The 20,777-nt window shown below is 49.7% G+C and overlaps 1 protein-coding gene across 6 annotated transcripts in view; it reads left to right on the forward strand.

Moving 5' to 3' along the window:
- LOC111843402 (neuron navigator 3) overlaps positions 1 to 20,777 on the forward strand; it is a 219,309-nt gene that overhangs the window by 175,355 nt on the left and 23,177 nt on the right. For all 6 annotated transcript variants that reach the window (XM_023810970.2, XM_023810967.2, XM_023810968.2 and 3 more), the window contains 4 exons: positions 2,339 to 2,447; positions 5,947 to 6,336; positions 7,376 to 7,495; positions 20,266 to 20,392. In XM_023810970.2, the coding sequence (XP_023666738.1) occupies positions 2,339 to 2,447; positions 5,947 to 6,336; positions 7,376 to 7,495; positions 20,266 to 20,392 (746 nt within the window). The remainder of the gene's footprint in view (positions 1 to 2,338; positions 2,448 to 5,946; positions 6,337 to 7,375; positions 7,496 to 20,265; positions 20,393 to 20,777) is intronic.

Below are 20,777 nucleotides of genomic sequence, written 5' to 3' on the forward strand. Positions count from 1 at the left end.
ATGGGTGTGCCCGTGAAGGTACCGCGCATTTGGACAAGGAGGTGATTCTTACCATGTTGGGGGACTTGGAGCAGGCCCTGCACTCTCATTCGCTGCGTAAGTGTCACCTGTCACCAAAGTCGACTGCATCTCCGTCTACACTGGACTCGATGACGCCTACAGGTCCGCCACAGATACTTTTGTTATGGTGGATTTAGGCTTGTCGCCACACTGTTGGTGTGTAGTTAGCTAACCCATCTGCGAGATATAGCGTTTCTGGGGGATTTGACCCGTCAGCACGGTAATCAGAAGGGGGTGTCGATCGGGGTTCCACAGAAGCGTGTCTTAACCATGAGCTCGTGGGGAGGCGGGGCTTTGGCACATGTGTGCGACCGTTGGGGGTGCCTCGCTAGTGCGCCAACCCAGCAAAGTGGGTGTATCACCAAACAGGGAAAAGCTGTGATACCTAACACGTGTGTGCGAGGTTTTGTGTGATTTTGATGGTAAATACAGCTTTTTATCCTTATTACCTCCGGGGCTTGAGATTTCTGTTTGGTTTCACGTACAGCTTCACAGGCGTGTGGCTTCCGCTTTGATATCGTAAACTGCATTGACGGAATAAGCTTTTTTACTGCATTCTCGGATTACGGCGCTATTGTATTTCGCCATTGTGTTGCCGCATTGACATTGATGATACCCATGACGTGATTTATAGGGACCTGTCAGCTCTCCGTTATATGAACAAAAAAGAACCATTTAATGTCACTTCTCTATGCAAATGCCTATCTGGGAGTGGTGGTATCCTGAAGAGGACTGCACTGTTCATTGTGGAGGTTCGGACAGAGATTCTGAATATTAAGGGTATGGAACACAAGGTGGTATCTGAGTAGGTGGGGTCCAGAGTACCCCCTCAACGTGCCGAGTCCACGTTCAGCACAGTCCACCTGCCCGTAATATGACTGTAATTGGCCGATTCTAATAAGCAGCAACCAGTGGACTGGAGCTGTTCCCACAGCAGCTGGTGCCTCTTCCAGGACCTCAGGGTGAGCAGATAAAAAGCTTTAGGTCCGTGTGTTTTTCCCTTGGGTGACCAAACCGACCCCAGAACTCAGGCCTTCTCTTATCCCCGCCTATGTTTCGGATAAGAAGCCCACCTGTTTGTTGTAAGAGCCCCCAATAAATCACTCATCAGGTCATTAAACTGGACCAGTGTCCGGCTGGCGTGGGAGGTGCTATCGGAGTGGTCACCACCTGCGGGGGAAAATGTGCTGAATTATTTATCTCTGTCACTCTCCTATTTCCTGGGTCTACAGCTGAAAAGTGAGCATGTCTGCATGGGTCTCTTCTTATCTGTCACGCACGTGCGTTCATGTCTAATGACAGAAACGCAAATCACACAAAACACAAAAAAGTTTTAGAAGATACAGTTAAATAACATTTTCAACAATTTCACAGAATTCAAGGTGTCTAAACAGGTTGCAAGCTGTTTTCTCGTTTTATCAGTGTTAACACCAGTTTTACAGTGACCACGATGATCTAATTTAAGCTTTTAACAGATTAAGTTAATAAACCGAAGAACATTCAGAAAGAAAATAAAACAGAAATACAAAACATGGCAAAACAATTTCACAATCTGAATTTCACAGAATAGACAAAGTAGTTATAAATCTGGGAACAAAATATCAGTCCATTTTCCAATGGCCTATCCAGTACATGGCTACAGGAACAACATGTTTCACAGACAAATTAATATAATGTCAAAATTTATCCCCAGAACTGAAAATTAATCTTTACTGGCCAACTATTCTGTTCTTAATACTGGTAAGATTGGATTGGGTTCGTCATTTTCCTGAGACAGCAAGCATGGTTGGATTGTACATGCAATGCTGGTTTCATTTGGTGGTTTTCATTCCTGGTCCTGGATTTGATAAGCTAGGGCTGTTGTGTATTTACAGCCTTTTCAGTCAGTGTCGTTCACTGGAGGGAGAGATCACTCTTTAGTTAACACATTTTAAATAACCTTTGGCATATCTGCTGATTTCTAAACTGTTGCAGTCTCTGCTAACATTGTTTGTTCCTAAACAGTTCTGCTGCACTTGTTACAAGTGATATTGTAGCTTAAGGGCATTAGATAAATCAGATCCGAAGATGAATTCCAGGGAAAGCTAGGATGTTGATGTAGTCATTTCAATGGAGCTCCGAGCCTCAGAGCTCTGAAGCGAGGAGGAACATGGGCGCCTGCCTTGGTCTGTAGATCCCCTGACCTTCTGGAATGAGCTTCTTGAGAGAGCGCGGCCTGACACAGGTTGCCCCACGCCCGGCTGGTCTCAGCCTGACCTCCTGTCTCTCCACCCTCCAGGGGAAGACCCTGAGGCGAGGCGGATGCGGACGGTGAAGAACATCGCCGACTTGCGGCAGAACCTGGAGGAGACCATGTCCAGCCTACGTGGGACGCAGATCAGCCACAGGTCGGCCATGCCTCTCTTAAGACTAGCCTGGGAGTCATTTAATTACTGGCATCTATTAATGTATATAATTATCAGTACACTGAAAAAGAGGGTGGTGAGGCCAGTTGCCAGAAGGCTATTTTATACAGTCTGCTTAGCAGGTATCAGCAGGCACAGAGAACTGAAGCCAAACTGCCTTATTTGGAAACACACATAAAAAAACATGTTTTTGAAGCGTGCAAGAGTGTAGGAAGGGGATAAAAAGCAATAATTTAAATGTAAAGGGCTGTTTTTTGGCGGCTAATGAATGAAGCCAAATAAAATAATGTGGGGTAGATGGGCGACCTCCCCACCCCCCCATTTCCCTTGCCCCTGTCTGCATGTTTTTTTTTTAATCTAAACCAAGAGGGTCGAAGGTGTCTGATGGTGTACTGTCAGTACATGTCATTTGATGCTATGGTTGGTAACCCTACAGGCCCCCTGGGATGCTCCTCGTTTATTGGGGGGGGGGGGGGGATGTCATGGAGGATGTTAGTTCCCGGCACCAGGCCCCCGGTGCCCCTCCCACCCTCCGCCCCACTTCAATGATCCAGACAGACATCCGGTCGAGAAATTAAACTGGCAAGGCGGCGTAGAACCTGCCAGGTAGCAGCCAGCCTCTCTGAGATAAGATTCTGTGGGCAATCAATGGGGCCCCGGGCCCCCCCCTCCTGGGCAGACATGCCATGGAGGACTGACAGACGGTGCGTCAGTCTCAGTCACTGTGATCTGCCTGAGAGGAGCATTGTGGTGTCAAAAACAAATGAAAGAATAGTCCGTGTGTGACAGGGTAGCTGAGAGGACTGAGAGGTGTCAGCCAATCAAAGGCAGAAGGTGTTGTTCTTCAAATCGGCCAGATGGGACGAGCGGCAGGCCAGAGTCGCGAGGTTCCCGGATGGTGCCTTTGCCGTTTATTTCCTCGCCAGCTTGGAAAGGCGGATGCTCGCTGATGTGATCACAGACCGGCCCGGGTGATATTTACGGAAAGCTGCCTGTCATCACGTTCTACCGTCGTTATTCAGCCAAGTGGGTCTTGTTTTGGGGCCTGACATTCAGAAAGGCCTTCTGGAGGTCGACCCAGGTGTAGACCTGATGACTTCTGTGTTTTTTATTTTCATTCTGGGGAGGGTCTGTCACCCGTGAGCTTCCTCGAAGGTACAGCAGACCAGAGGTGGAAGTTCAGGTCCAGAAAGTAGAAATTCAGACCAAGGTTTTGTTTCAGCCAACCAGTTGAGTATAAAGAATCACAGTACTCAACTGGTTGGTTGAAACAAAACCGTGGTCTGGATTTCTACTTTCTGGACCCGAACTTTCCACCTCTGCAGCATATACATGCCAAACAGGCTGACCCCCCCCTCACCTGCCTACAACGGGCTGCGATTCCCATTGATTCCCCAGGCACGTGCCACCCCCCCTTAGCCCCACCCCCTGCCCTGCTCCGACAGCTGCATTCTGAATCGCTTCAACTTCCCGAGCCGTGACCAAGTGTGATTGTATTGATTTAAGAGTCCAGTTAAGCTTCTTCGTTTCTCGTTTTTTCCCCCTTGTCTCCCATGAGTGCCCAGAAATGCCTGTGTTTGGACATTAAAGTGCAAAAAATATCTTCGGCAATGCAGATTAAAAAAAACGAAAAAAAAAAAAAAAAAAAACGTGGGCGGTGTTTACTCATAATGCCCACTTGCGCCACTCGTCCATTTCTGTTTCGTGAAGAAATCTAGCCAATGACAGTGCCTCACCTGTGCTCTCTGGAATGCCGTGAACCATATGCTATTGCTTGGCACAGACCACGCCTCTGTACCCTTGCACAAGCTGTTATCTTCCAGGACACAATCTGCCAGCTATACGAGCCAGCAGATCTAAGGAAGTCAGAGGGAGCAGTCAGGTGCCACCAGGTCGAATATCGCACAGTTGATACACACCTGTGGTAGCCTTGCACAGAGTTAATACTGCAATGGTAATGCTAAGCACAAAATACATTATTCCAATATTATACACTCACCGCAGTTCTGGTTTATTGCCACCAGGGGCAGTGTTTCATATGTCTGTGTTATAGAACTCATATTATAAGAAGTGCAGAAACAGATTCACGCACGCATAGTAGGACCGTCCCATCCGTTCATAACGTGGCACACTACAAGCAGATGTTAGCTCAGGCCCTCGCGGTCGTCCGGAAACGGGCCTCTCAGCACGGAGCGCATGAATATCAGTCAGGCGGAGGCTGAGGCCAAGTCATCGTGACTCTGCTTGTTACAGCTCATAGATGGGGGCCGTCTCTTCGTCCTGACACTCATTATGTATTTGATCTGCCGTTATGAGCAGAAGGCGGCAGAACCAGACCAAACAGGCGCCAGCCGCTGGCCAGGGTGCTGAACGGCAGGGTGTCCGATGCTGAGTTGCCGCTCGCTGATTTCGGAGGATCAGGTCCCCCCCCCCCCCAGACAGTTAGACTGAGGTGTGATATGGAGACCTCAGGGTGCCTGCCAGTGCTGACAGGGAGTCGTGGGGGCTGCAGTGAGGTCATGTCCGCTCAGCATCTAGCGGATGCCTTTGCCCCCCCCCCCCCACCCCATTTCTTTGTTTTATGAAAGTTGCTGTCTGTGATCATCCACATGCAAACCCATTGCCTCATTCTGCTATCATGGCCTTATATCAGGAGGTTGGTGTGTGTGTGTGTGTGTGTGTGTGTGTGTGTCCCTGCATTCCCGCTTTCCTGGGTGTGGCTGCCTGGAGAGAGGCAGTACACACACACTGTCACACACACTGGCAGTACACACACACTGGCAGTACACACACACTGGCAGTACACACACACTGTCACACACACTGGCAGTACACACACACTGGCAGTACACACACACTGGCAGTACACACACACTGTCACACACACTGGCAGTACACACACACTGGCAGTACACACACACTGTCACACACACTGGCAGTACACACACACTGGCAGTACACACACACTGGCAGTACACACACACTGTCACACACACTGGCAGTACACACACACTGGCAGTACACACACACTGTCACACACACTGGCAGTACACACACACTGGCAGTACACACACACTGGCAGTACACACACACTGTCACACACACTGGCAGTATACACAGTGAATGGCTACAGTTTATCCACTCACCTGTCCAGCTCTTTTCAGACTGTAACAGGCTGATGATGGTCCTAGCTTATTTATTTTGTAGATATACGGAGCCTTGATCTCATCAGGAGTATCTGCAGAACCAAGCTTCTGAAAGTCTGCGGCTTGCCGTTGGCCATGACCCGTCTGTGGGGTGACGGTGCCGCACCTCTGCTCTCGGTTTGGCACGAGGGGACAGCACAGTGTCAGCAGTGCGGGGCGATAATGCTAAAGCTATCGATCTCTCTGTATCAGATCCCCGGTGGCCATGCGGAAATGCAGAGCGGAGCTGCTCAGAACCTTGCTAATGCCTTTCCCTGACTCCTCTCCTCTCTCAGCACCCTGGAGACCACCTTCGATGCCACAGTGACCACGGAAGTCAATGGGCGTGGCCTCCCCGCCCTGACCAGCCGATCGTCCCCCATGTCCTGGCGCCTGAACCAATCCCCGAGCCCCCGCCTGCAGGCCGGCGACGCCCCCTCTCTGCCAACCGGCTACCCGCCTCCCCGCTCAGCCGGCACCAGCCGCTACGGTCCCACGGACCCCGGGCGATTCATGTACGCTGGGCCCCTGCGGCGGGGGCCCACGGGGACGCGGGCCCCGGAGATGGCAGAGAAGGCGGGGGTGGAGGGGGTGGCCGAGGGCGCTGCGGAGACTGACGTGGGGGGGTACATGAGCGACGGGGACATCCTGGCGAAGAATGGCAGGCCGGAGGATGTCGGCAGCGGGTAAGAGAGACGTAAACACCAGTGGCACCAGTAACCGCTTACAGCACCAGTGGCACCAGTAACCGCTTACAGCACCAGTGGCACCAGTAACCTCTTACAGCACCAGTGGCACCAGTAACCGCTTACAGCACCAGTGGCACCAGTAACCTCTTACAGCACCAGTGGCACCAGTAACCGCTTACAGCACCAGTGGCACCAGTAACCGCTTACAGCAGCAGTGGCACCAGTAACCTCTTACAGCACCAGTGGCACCAGTAACCGCTTACAGCACCAGTGGCACCAGTAACCGCTTACAGCACCAGTGGCACCAGTAACCGCTTACAGCACCAGTGGCACATATTGTCCTTTACTTTAACAACAAAATTTTGATTCTGATATTTATTTTGTTTTATTACGGATAATAAATATTCCAATGGCAATAACTGGCAATAATTAGCTACTCTCTATTCTGAGTTTCAGTTAGTCCCTTCAGATAGAAGAATAGCCCTGGCAAATAGAGAAATATATTTTAAAACATCATTCTGTCCTCGGGCAATAAATGTTAGGAACATATTGCAATCATGTGATATTACTTTAAGACTCTGATTGTTCACGTTTTACCTTTTTTTATCTGTATGTTTGTAAATTTTATTTTACATATACACTGTACTGTATGTTCTGCAATGCGAGACCAAAAGGCAAATGTCCAGCTTTATCTGGACAATAATGATTTATTCTATTCTATTCTATTCTATTCTACTCATCACTAGTCACGGTCCTCTGCTCTAAGTAAGATGAGTCCTATGTTCCCCTTATTAAGTGTAAAATAAATAACTAAACTCTAATTCTCAAATAAATGGAAGCGTAACGATTTGTTACCCCCATAATTAGTCGTGAATGTCCCCAGCTCTGCACTTTCCCGGTCTTGGTGTTACATGATTTCAGTCCTGGCTGCTATCGGAGGATTCTGAGTGGATTTGCGGATCTGTCAGAAAGCTGGCTGTTCCGTCACCCCCCCCCCCCCCCCGCCACAGAGCTTCAATAGATCCCCCATCTGCAGGTATCTGACGGACGGGGGCCTGAACCTCTACTCCCGGGGTGTGAGCCGCACGCCAGATCCCGGCAGCGTCCGTGACGCCGTGCAGAAGGGGCTCGCTGGCACGCAGGTGGACCCGGACAGGTAAGGGTGTCTCTGGGTGCCTGGTTCTGGTTTCTGGCTGCGGTGAACTCCAATGGGAAATCCAACGATGTAGCTACTTGTGGTATTTTTAGGCGAATATTTATCGTATGGCTGTACGAGGGGAGTTTATAAGACGTGATGCTGTTGGACCTAATAAGGAATTGTGGATGAAAAGAGTCTGAAGTTTGTCTCTGGTGTGTGATGACAGAGAGGAACACGCAGCGTGGTGACGTGCATCTCAGAGCTGCTGAGGAGCCCCACGGCTGAGTGGTAGAGGACGTCTAAGCTATGAGATAGCATTTCCACAGATGACATCATCCTCGTCTAAATTAGAAAGGACTGTCATCTTCACCCTGGTGGGCCTTGCAGAGAGGTTAAGGGAATATTTCTGTAGAGGAAGGCAAGCGGAGGTGTAATTTAAGTTGGAGCTTGGATATGTGGGGTAGGAATGATACAGTCTTGACAGGATCCTGCCACTATTTAAAGACGCTCTCTCAAGCTGAAAATGTGATTCTGCGGAGGCAAAACTGAGATATTTTACTAAGCAACGTGGCCTTTCTTTTGCTACACTGCAAGCTCGGAGCCGGGAGATCACTGAACGCTGTGAAATGCTGGTAGGAGGCGATCGATTTGTGAGTCACCCAAGCAGAGCAGAGTGACGTCCTCTCTGAGCGCTTCCTGCTGTCGAGGGGCCGCGGGGTTTTTAGCTGACTCTCATCTCCTGCCCGGCCTTCCCGTCCGTTTCGTTCACGTGTTTTGTTTGCCCGGTTCCTGCCAGACTGTCCCTTTGTTATGCCTGTGCTGGGATATTACGGCTTTGCATTTAGGAGGCTTTTTGTTTGTCTTCTTCTCGTCTCGACTTCCATCCCGATCCCGAAATAAAGCTCTGGCACATTCCGGACTCCCCACGTTTCCTGTGGTTCTCTTTGCCGAACTGCCAAGGGTGTTCCACGGTCACTTACACCGTCGCAGAATATGTTCATCTGGATGTTTGTGAGCTGGGTTATGGAGCGTGGTGGTTGTCTCCAGGTTCCTGAAGTCAGACCTAGTGATGTGTCCTTTTTACGAGAGATCCATGGAACACTTGCCACAGAAGGTCAGGCTCTGTTAAAATGTGTTACAGTTGAGGTCACAGGAGGGAATAATATCCGAATTTATGAAGAGGACCGGAGGGGCTGATATAGCATATAAAGGATTAATGCAAGTTTATATGGCAGTATACTGTACTAATAAATAAATCTGTCCTGGGATAGATTTAGTAACAGCATGGAAGCAGATCAAGCACCACAATCACGTTGTTAATCTGCCATAGAGGCTTTACAGTATCGTATTGAAAGAAGACATCCTATCTTCAATGGGATTTCAGTAAACAGCAGCCGTTCGGGGACTCGATTGTATAAACAGAGACTTCCTGGGGTTCTGTTTGAAAATCGGCTTGAGTTTGGAGAGCCAGCTGAGTTGCCTGGGAACCTGGTTCTGCCAGGTAGTCGGAGGAACGGTGCTGGAAGCATTCAAAGCTGCCTGGAGCGAGCGGAGCGAATGAAATACCCTGTCAGAGCGAGCCGGAGCCTTTCCACCCACGACTCCTTAACGGGTTCCCAGCCACGGAGGAGAGACCTTCACGCAGTTAACCTGCAAACAGACGCTCCCAGGTGGTGACGGGTGTGTCATTTGCTGGAAAGCCGGTACGTGGAAGCCGAGGCGCATCCAGTCATTGGATGGAGCTTGGAGCCGACGGCAGGAAGCTCTTGAGGCACCTGCTCATCTCCATCCATCTGGCTGCTAGTTAGCCTCTCCTAATTGGGCTCGCTTCGTAGTTTAGCTGATAATGTCCATTCAGCTGAGGCTGAGCTGGTGCAATAGTTACAGAACAAGGAGATTGCTGGAAACAGATGCCTGGCTACATGCTGTGATCAGCTGTCATCTTTTGGCTCCCTGTTCTATATGTGTACATACAAGTATACACACAGTTACACTGCAGACCAGCTGGCTTTGATAGTATTATGATTATTATTAGGTAGAGTCAAGTCAATGTAGAGTGCTGGTGGGTGTTTCACAAAGCAAGATTTCTTAGTTAGCTGGTTTAACTTAAGCTAGCAGTCATGATTGTCCAATAGGAATGCTCCTTACTTAAACTCTTGTTGGACCATCATGATTTATAGTTTAAGTTAACCCAGCTAACTGAGAAATCCTGCGTTGAGGAACACCCCTCTGGTGGCGTTCTTCCAGAATGTTCTGTCTGGTACTTCAGGTTCAGCCACAGCACGTTCATCATTGTGATGATTGAGACCTGGTTGTCCTCTTCCTGTTTCCTGTCCTGAACTTTCTCAAACATTATAGGTTTTTTTTTCTTCTGAGTTGCAGTTTGCTGCTGGTCAGATAGATTGGGGCATCATCACCCCCCCTCGATGAGATAGGGTTTGATGCCCCCGCCTGGGCAGCAGCTTGGCATCGTGCTGACGTCTGCTGAGCTCCAGCATTTCAGCCCGTTCCCCTCCATCTTTATTCGTCACACGCCTGTGCCGTGGCCCCCCACCCCGGAGACACACCCACTCCTGTCACCTGACCGTTCATCTTGGCGACACAGCTACTGGCCTGTGGAGTTGCGATGAGGGTGATGGAGACTGCAGTGGACACCTCCCTGACACCTGCCGCTGGGGGTTTGTGTTCCTCAGTAGAGATCAGCATCTCCACCTTGAGGGCTTCGTCAGTCTGGTGATGCGGGCAGCCACCAAGTGGAGTGTATGGGGAGCCTTAAGGAGACGGCAGCCTCAGCCTGTATATGGATAAATGAGTACAGCAGATAATTGCAGATTCCAGAACACACAGGTTCTACTATAGACCTATTATAGTTATACTAGATCTGCTGCAGTTATGATCAGCTATTTTGAAATTTCAGTTGAGGGAACTTTTTCATCATCATCAACATCATCGTCATCATCATCATCATCATCATCATCATCATCATCATCATCAACTCTGAAGGATCATAAAGGTGGCATCCTTTCGGAATGTTCTGTTTTCCATCTGATGCCTTCAGGATTTTCAATGGCCTCTCCATTCAGGGCTGGTCCAAGACTTAAACAAAGCGGCTGCTTTAGGTCTCAGTAGCCACCAGGGGGCTCCCCATCTGATTAGCCTAGGGGTCTCCAACTCCGGTCCTGGAGAGCTACTATCCAGTAGGTTTTCTGTCCCACTTGGCTTCTGATGAGCCACACCTGCTCCTGGTATTTACCTGAGAACAGGTGTGGCTCATCAGATGCCGGGAAAACCTACTGGACGGTAGCTCTCCAGGACCGGAGTTGAAAACCCCTGGATTAGCCTGTCAGATGAGAAATGAGGTTCATCACATTTTGCTTAGGGCTCCAATAAGGGTTGGGCTGGCCTGTGTCCTTCATTGCGGTGAGGGAGACCATCCACTTGGTTGGCCTCTTCTATTTTTACCTTCAGCTATTCCTGACGTTACGGCTTTTTTGATGTGCTGGGTGTTACCCAGTATACCCTGTATTAGCAGTTTTTGCATTACTGAAATCCATACTGGAACCAAAAGGTAAACACTGTCAGTGCTAATAGCTGTCATGTTTATGGTGGGGGGAGTGCTACCATGCTAATTACACCTTCCTAGGACAGCTGGAGGGGGGGGGGGGGTATTTCCCAGAGGGTGTTTATAGCAATGATGATGAGGATCTGGACCGACCTGCCGAGCTCTGGATCTTCCCCAGTCAGACTGGATGAGGCACCTTTGCCCAGACGTGGGAGGAATTGTTTACTTAAGAAGCCTGGATCAGGTTTAATCGGCTCGGCTGAGTTTGTTTAGCCGATCCTCTCCCATTTCCCAAAACTTGCCCCTCCTGGAAAATTCCCTCTCTCCTTCTTTGGACTTATCTTTAAAAATAACTCCTACCGGCACAGGATTACACAGCATTCTCCTGTGCCCTTCTTCTTTAAATCCAGACTTTCCTTCTCTGTGTTCTAAGCGCAGTCACTAGAGCAGGAACAGAGTTTCATGCTCCAGCGCGCAGCAAAAAATGGGCATTTTTCGTGACTGATTTCCTCCGCTGCGGAGCTGTGAACATTGTGATGGGTTTTTAATAATCATCGGGCCTGTTTCCATGTAGTCTGGACCCGAGACTGAAGAGAGAAGCATCAGCGTTCGATGAAAGGGTATTGATTAAGGATGAACAGCATCCCAGCAGATAGCAAATTCCAGAATGTTCCGCCTGGCCAGAAAGCATGGCTGAGCCAAGCTCATTCATTAGCGGCCGCCCCTGTCGCTGCGCTGCTGGTGGGAGGCAAGGTGGACCTGTGTTCTTCACTCCCCCGGTCCAAATGGGCAAGGATAATGCACTTCCTCCATTTTTTTTGTTTGGTCGCCAGGGAGTTGGCTTGGCGGGTGGCGATGTAGTTGGCCGGGGGAGGGTGGGGGGGGGGGGGTTCACAAATGACTCCTCTGAGGGTCGTTATTGTTTCAAGGGTTCGCCACCCGACTTGCTGGGCCGCGGCCCAAAACCGATCCGTTAGAATCACCGACACCTTGGTGCTAAATTTGGAGGAGGTGTCACAGAGAACAAGGAGAGAGAGAGGGACCATATGGCAGGATTGGGATGCGACGATGTTAATTTGCGGCATTAGGTCCTGTGCCACCATGCGGCGTGGCGGATCGGCAGGATCCAAAAACACGGCCACCGTAACCGACGTCCGGCCCGTTGAAGCTTTCTGATGTACTGCCCCCCTCGCCCCAAGATGGTTTGAAGTGCATCAGGGGCAACATAAGGTCAAGAAACAGGTGTCTGACGCCAGGCTGTATCCTGCCCGTGCTTCCCGGGGGCTTCCTGTTTGCCGGACGACTCTGTGCAGCTGTGCTAAGCTCTGCCCGGAAGGGGCTGAGGTCACAGCAGGTATGAGGCTCGGATTTACGACACGACGTCTCATTCGCGGCTAATGTTTGCGTTGCAGCTTGTGCAGCCTTAACTCCCGAGAGCACATTTTAGCCTCAAAATAGTGGATCTTCCGCAGATCAGTATTAAGCGGGTTGGTTACGGGTAGGTGGTGTCTTCGCTTCTCTGAGGTGACTGGAGTGGGTTGGCTCTACTGGCTTGACGCTCCGCGTGCTGCTGGAGCCGGCAGGAAGCGGATCCGGAGCCTGGGAAGGCACGTTGCCGCTCGTGTGCCAAGTCATGGACGAGGTTGAGTTTGCCCTCCCCCCTTCAGTTCTGCCGTCTTCCCATCTCCTTATAAGGGTGCCCGGCTCCTGTGTACCATCCCCGCCTGCGAGCAGGACCAAGGCAGCCTGCATCAAGGTGCATCGTGCCTTGGGGTTTTTGCAGCATTTGCAGTATTTGCAGGGGCGAGGAGGGCGAGACGCCGAATCCAGATGCAAGCCGATGGTGATTGTTCCCGGGGATCCAAGGGAAGGGAATTCCGTATTTATACTCCCCTTCCCATTACTTCACGGCCACTCGCCGTGACCCATTCCAGCTTTTCACGCTTCCTGTCACCCAGTGTAATTAGCGCAGTCTAATCCGAATCGGATATGAACGCGATGACCGGATGAATGTCTCATTAAATCACTTCTATTGATGCTTTGATGAAGTTTGAAACTCTGTGGGGACTCTTTGCAAAATGACACAGCCCCTTCTTTTGTATGTGCATTGAGAGATCCAAGTGCCACACCCTGTAATTAAACTCTGATGAGTGCAGGGACAGTTTTGAAAGCCCTCTGTGGCGTATGCTCTCTGATCGAGGGACAGACTGTCAGGGTGTATCGACGAGCCTCTGCTCAGAGATCCGGCTACACTGGTGATCCGTACGCGCTCCATTGAGCAATATCAAGATTTAGTACTTGTGTTAATGAGTTCTATGTGTTTTATACAATGCACCACTCTCATCTCTGCAGACTGCTGCATTTATTATATTCCTTGCATTTAGCTTGTGGGAGTTTTACTTACACAGAAATGTTCTGAGGGCAGAACGGGTCCAAGCAACTAGAGGAGGCGGGACCAAGACATCTGATTAGTTGGTTCCACCTCCTCTAGTTGCATGGACCCACCTCCTCTACAATCTGATTGGTTGTCTCTCTGAACCAATCATTTATTTGATCTGCCCTCAGAACATGTTTAAGTAACACTCCCATGAGCCTTGCATTTATTTACTCATCTGTTTTCTATATCTTATGTCTTGTGTTTATTCTATGTCTGCATTATGTTGTTGTCTACTGACATGGGGTCTCCAACAGCACCAAGCTGTGCCAATAAACGTTTACACCATCCTTAGTCATGTGGCAGTAAAGATTATGATAGTGACAGTAGCCTGCATGCCCTGAGGTGACACTCTGAGTGTCCCCGAGCCCTTGCCTATTCCCTAACCTCCTATCTGACTGAGATGTCACATTTGGCCCAAGGCCTGTTCTGCCCACTCTGAGGGAGGTGTCGGCATTGGTGTGACAGCGACTCCTACGTGCTTAAATCGCCCAGAGCTTTGCTGAGTCACCTCACCACTCTGAGTCAGGCTCAGATTTTTCAGCAAGGGGTGGTTGGAGGGGGGTGGGCTGCCCACCAGCTCATACTGTGGCTCATCACGTGGTGTTGACGGTCCCTGATGGTGCACAGGTGGGCAGGGCGTGGCAGCACAGAAATTCAGCAACAAATAGTCCGCCATCTTTTTCCGTCCTCCGTTGTGGCTCGCCATCGGCGTCCCCGCAAGCCTGTTCCTTGGAGATTACTCATCTGAGATGTTCCAGCAGGACGGTCTGTTGGTGTCACCTCGCTGTCACTGTCACGGCTCACCCACATCAGCTGGATGAAGACAGGAATGGAGTTCCCTGTCTCTGAGAGTTAAATAAGACCAGACAACATTCCTGTGCTTATCAGATCCAAAGCAAAGCAGACTTAAATTCTTTGCTGTTACTTTCAAAGCCATCCCTTTGAATCTGGCTAATATATTCTGCCATACTTTAAAGACTAAATACACTGAGGAATATTTCATTTCAGGATAAATTTTTTTCTCACATTTTATGAAAGGGCTTTTGATTTGGCCAGACTGTATTTTTTGGTAGAAGCTGTTAGAGGATTTTATGCTTCCACTTGCACCTGAAATTATTGCCTCACTATACTTTGAAGTAAAGTCATGTGAAAACTTATAAATTTATATTGGAATTCTTGTACTTTTTACATAATTCAAACAAACTTATTTCGTTTGTTTTAAACATGATTTCCAACCTTTTTTGTCATTATTATTCGCATTTGGGCTATGGAATTTTCAACCAATTTGTTTTCTACCAAGACTTGCTTGCAGCTGTGGTTTCTGACGGCAATGCGGCAGGGCATTGAAATTTCATTTGTCCGTATGATGTAATGTCCACAGACGGGAGCCTCCTTTAACCTATGAGGTTTATGTCGAGATGCTTTTCGAACTTCCCAGTCTTCTAGAAGCTTCCACGATGTGGGGGCGCATCCAAGATTGCTCTTCTGAACCTACTCACTTGGAGCCAGTGAATTCTAAGCCTGAATGTGTGTGTCTTCGAGGAGTACCGAGTTTAACACCCTGATGTCTGCTTTTGGCGGTTTCAGGCGGTGCTATGGCGTAGTGTTTTGGAGGGATATGTTAGCCTGCACTCCTTGGACACTTTGTGCCAGAAGCATCTTCTCAGGCGGCCATGTGACGGACTCTGGGGCTGCCACGTCACCGAGCCTTCGTCTCCGTTCTGCTCCTCTTCGCCCCTGACGCGCCCGTGACTGATGCTCATGGTCAGGCTCTGTCGGGTTTACAAGGTCATGTCACCCGTAACCTGCTGGTCTGTCGCTCCCATTAGGTTACTGGCAGGTTGAGATGCATGGTAATTAAATATCCGCCCTGGTGGTGGCCAGCTGTTGACTTCTGTCAGGAAAATGCCGCAGGGACTCTCCCCACAGGTGGATCTCGGTCCTTCTCGTATAAATCTCACCATTTCCTTCCGCTGCTGAGCTCCTGTCAGTCTGCATGACGATCGACTTTAAGACTGTATTTGGAAATGGAAATAATCAATGGTAGTCCTGTGTGCTAAATTTTCTGTCAGGCATTTGCCGAAGACTCAGCCTGCCGGTGCTCACTGTTAGACGGTGGTTCTCTACGTTGCTATTGATGCAGTTTCCCTAAGAGCTGCCCCCGTTTTCAATCAGCCGCCCGTCTTGTGGGGGGGGGGGGCCTGCAAATGGCCACAATCACAGGAGATCAACATGGATTTTTTGTGCGAGGATTGTGATTCATCCACGCTTGTGCATTAACTTTTACCACAGCTCTCTGTTCGGAGAACGTGCAGAGTACTTACTCGTAACTTAGTGAGGACGTGACTTGGTGATGATCGACTTTGATGGAATGATTCCGCAGTGGTCATTTTATTTTGCAGGTCCCTGCAGTTGCTAATTGAAAGTGATAAACAGGCTTTTCCTAACGACCCAGGATGTTTCACAGACAGATAGCTGGTAATTAGCTCATATTTACATAGAGAACGTGATCAGCAGGAAATATGCTGTAACTCCTGTGTTCAGGTGGAGTACAGGATCGCAGTGAGCTTGGAGGACACTCTCAGGAAGTGTAAAGCTCAAGACATGGAGGAACACACGTAAACTTCTCTGGGGGCAGCAGTCAAACCTCCAACCCGGATCCCCCCCCCCCCCCCCCCCCGTCACCCAAGCCAAAAATATTAACATTCACTATATTTAGCCGATGCTATTACATTTTTGAGAAAGCATGGTCAGTCAGTCCCAAGAGAAATTGAGGGTTAGGGTTAGGGGCCTTTCACAGTGGCTCAGCAATAAAATCACTCTCCCGATCTTGGGATTCAAACCATCAACCTTCCGATTAAAGACACAGGATCCCAATCTGATGATCCACACACTGCATATAAATAATGTCAAAAGTTATGTTTTTGTGCCTTATCTCTACACAGTAATTGTACTGTAATCGTCACATCATTTCAAATGCTGCCAGTTTCCTGCTCACTGTAGCTGAGAAGAATCACTGCGACACTTAAACAGCACACCTATAGAGGCATGCGGCCAGGAAGGACCTGCAGAGGCCTGCAACTCGCACTGAATATCAATTCTGCCTTTGATTGGACGAGAGCCCCAGCTCCCTTGTTGTGGAGGACTTGCGGGGGGGCTACACTGCGCAATTGTGTTTTTTTGTATCTGTTAAAAAAAAAAACCAGCTGATTAAAAACAGGGGGGCTGGCTACTCCTGCTGACTGGTGAGGGAGGGAGTCTGTCAGCATCGTGGGCGGGGGCCCATTTGTTGACGTTAGATTGAATTTAATTGGATATGCTGGCGAGGAGTTACAAGGGACAATAAGTGACAGTCCAAAGTCATGGGCCTTTCTAAATTCGATGTGTCCTATTTTCGCACAGCGGCATGCTGGGTAAATGCGTGTAGTCAGCCGGGAGGGCTTTGTGCCTTGATCACACCGCAGAATAATCATCAGCTGTCATTACAGCGACCGGATGTCAGTGACATTCATCAGTCACACCCCCGAAAGCCACAGCGCTGCCCGTGCCGTATAATCAGCCCCCTGTGGGTGCCCAGCTCGCCTCGATGGCACCGGGTCCGGAGTCGGCCGGGTCGGCGGGGAGTGGATCTCCGGCTCAGCAAGGCGGGGTCTTCCGCACCTGTGACAGGATCATGGCGGCATGGGGGACGGTGCTGTGTTCTGAGAGGGCCCACCGACGTGGAGGGGCGAGTTCTCCTGCGAAGCCACCATCTGCTCCTCAGGTTCCTCGCTGGTGCGGAACCTGGAATCAGCCGGTCCTGAAAGCGGCCGCCTGCTTCCGCTGGACAATCACCACCCCTCCACCCCCCAAACCCCACCCCCGTGCAATTCTTCTACGTCAGGGGGCAGATAGAAAGAATGGGGGGCCTTATCGTGGACCTGGCTTTACCGAACGGCAAGAAAGAAAAAAGAGACGTTTTGTGTCTTGAACACAAGGAATCGCCCTGGGAATCCTGGGAATCCGGCTCCTGGTTAGAGCAGCTGCTGAGGTCTGGCTCTGTGCTCCGGAGCCTGAGACGCTGGACGTAAATCTAGTTCATATCACTAATTATTAGGCCCAGGTAAATGACCTTACCCCACCCACGACAATTCAAACATAGGGGTGCATTACACCAGGTTGAGGGACGCTTTTGGCAAGTTAATTTCCAAAAAATACATCTCATAATTTCAAGCCATGTGTTTTTTTTTATTATTATTATTTCTACAAAGTCTGACATTTATACATTCGGATTGCATCTGAAAAACAAAATGAAACGGTAAAATCTGTCCCATTGATCCACCAGCAGCATACTGTCATCCACCCAACCCCCCCCGCCCCCGCCCCTGTCGGCCACAAAGCTGGCGGTGTTTCAGCACTCGATTAAATCAAATGCGCTAATTGATTCAATTAGGCAGCTGACAGTGTCAGAGCTGATGTTCGGGATGTCCTTTGGGTACCATGAGATCTGGCGGCCCTTGGCAGCCCTAAGCGAAGTGGCTGACGCCCGGCTTGGTGTGGCTTCTCAGTGTTGGGGAGTTTCTCTGGGCCTCCCTTTCTGTAACCCTGTACTGCGACAGCTTGTCCCCCCACTGACAACACACCCGCGCTTTACTCCGGGGGACTCGTCTCCGGGGAGATCTGTCATCTGGGAGGGGCGGCCCCCGCTGCGCATTTGGGGGCCTTTAAGCCGTTTGCCATGATTCAGGTGAGTGTGGTTTTAGAAGGAGACACACAGGCAGAATGTCACGGTGACCTGACGGACGGATGCAGTTACCATGGAAACCCCAGGTCTGTATCCTATGAGTTCCCTAGTGGAGAACCCTTAGCCGTGCCCGAGATGAAAATGACACAGAAACCAGTTTTAAGATCCTCAATTTTCTGGATTGCGTGGAAGCTGCGGACTTTTGCATGTGTTTGTCAGTCAATTACTGGCCACATAAATATTAATTGCAGAGTTTTAGCTATTCGGCACTTCATTTCCAAAGTACATGTCTTGCCACATCCTACATCTTTGTGGTGGCGTAGTTTATGACATGAATGATGAGCAGATGGTAGATTCAGCAGAACCAGTGGGACTTCTGCAACAACAGAATTTAAATGTCAGTTTTCCCAGAATTCAGTCTTCTGCTGTCAGATTGAGATGTGGCTTATCAGTACAAAGACGCAAGAGGAAGGCATTGGAGAGTTACATCCATCCCATAACTTCTGCCATGGCTCGAGTTCCCTGCCTTAGCAGAGATGAAGTTATATTTTGGGAATGGGATTTAGTTATTTTACAGAGTTGTGTGTTTTAAAGGAGAGAATTTGTCTGATGCCACAGCTGTTTGACAGGAGGACGGGGTGTTCCATGGGATACGAAATCGCTTCTGGTGATGTTGCAGCTTTGAGTTGAAATGAAAGAGTATATGGGCAGGAAAAACACGTATCACGGGTCTGATGAATCACAGGGGTCCTCAGCAGCTACGCCTGGCTGTCCCAGACCGTGCCTGTTCATTCCAGCAGTCACGAGTTTTCATACTTTGCTTGAGGAGCTCGGACGCCCATGCAGACTCTCTTGGGCGTTGGGTCCCCTTGAGGTTGAAATCGTCCGGCTGGCGTCTGCCGCCCCCACCTGGTTTTGGGATGACATAACGGACGAGCGGGAGGAGGTGATGAGGATATGGAGGTTTGCCGATACTGGATCTGTGAACTATGTGACTTTGTTATGGGCGTCACTTGGGTACGATTTGTACAATAAGACAAGATATAGGTCAATATATTATGTCAAAAATGTATGTCTTATAAATGTAGCTTTTTCAACTGCAGCATTGGGATGATTTGTTCAGCGTCTGTGGATCCTCGTGAGACCCAGAGCTGCAGAGTCAGGCTGTCGCTGTCAGGCTTTATCGAACCGCTGCTCGTGGGTCTTGAGAAGTGAGGAAGCTGCATTGTAAGACCTTCTCAGGGTCCGGGGATGGTTTGAGGTTTGGGGAACGCCAGGCAGGCTTCTCATTCCCAGATCAGTGGATAAGCTCCTCCTCTGAATCGCGGTCTATTAGGCGTGAGTAAGTGAATGACGTGTACGTGTGATGTGTGTGTGAGTGCACTCCTGTGCCAGTCACTTATCTGCAGCAAATTCTGTACACGCCACCATGGAATGTCCCTTTCAGCAGGTAAATGCAGCTGACAGGTCAGGATTGTTACCGCTGTCCGAGTGCTGAGTTACGAGGGCGGAATCCCGTGAGTGACCCTCTTTGGCCACTGGTCAGTATGGCATGAGGAAGGTCTGAAGGGGACAACCAACCTCAGTGTAGGACTCGGATGATAGGTCACTGAGGGAGAGGCGGTGAATGGAGCTGTACACCTTTCCAGCACGTCCAGCTTCTAGCCAGGATGTGCACATGCTTGAGTTATGTGAGAATGAGGCAGATCTGTATCTCCAGGGATTGTGGTGTCCACAGGCAGACCAGGATCTATGAGAGTTTTGGTCTCCTCTGACAGACCTGGATCTACTGCGCCTTAGTCTTCTTATATAGACTTGAATCTCCAGGGGTCTTGCTGTCCTCAGACAGACTGGGATCTCTGGGGGTATTTGTCAACCTTTATCTCTGAAAATCATGGTCTTCTGAGGCAGACTTGCATCCCCAGGGATCATGGTCTTCTCCAATGAAGGATGTCATCCTCCCATATTGATTAGTGAGTTGTTTTCCCCCGGTCCGGCTATAAGATCCCCGTTTCACTATCCGTCTGTCTCTCTCTTTCTTTCTTTCTCTCCCTCCCCCCGTTCAGTTGGGACGACAGTAGCTCAGTCAGCAGCGGACTCAGCGACACGCTGGACAACATCAGCACGGATGATCCAAATACTTCTTCCTACGCTGACATCACCGCCTCGCCCCGCAAGAGCAAGGAGCCCCAGGTAAACCTCTTCTGCGTTTGCATGCATCCATGTGTTTGCATGTGTCCTGGAGCGAATCGCTATCTGTGAGCAAAGGTGTACGGTCAGTGTAATCACCATGCCGTAATACTGTTGGTATCCATTTACCCGGATGGCTAGAAAACGTCAGAGAAGTACTGTTAAGAACTGTGCAATATTAAAATTGATTTCTCAAGGTACATGGAAAAAGAAATTGGACCATCAGAGGCTGGTGGGGAAAAAAATGACCCTATTTGGTCCTGACAGATGGAAAATGAGGCTGTCATTTTCAAAGAGTGGGGCTCGGCCCGCAGATGGATCTGAACTTGGTTTTTTGGCTGAGCTTCTCATGCCCGGCGTGCTCACCAATCAGTTCTCGCTCATTACT

This window comes from Paramormyrops kingsleyae, chromosome 3, assembly GCF_048594095.1.
Source record: "Paramormyrops kingsleyae isolate MSU_618 chromosome 3, PKINGS_0.4, whole genome shotgun sequence".
Classification (NCBI taxonomy): Eukaryota; Metazoa; Chordata; class Actinopteri; order Osteoglossiformes; family Mormyridae; genus Paramormyrops; species Paramormyrops kingsleyae.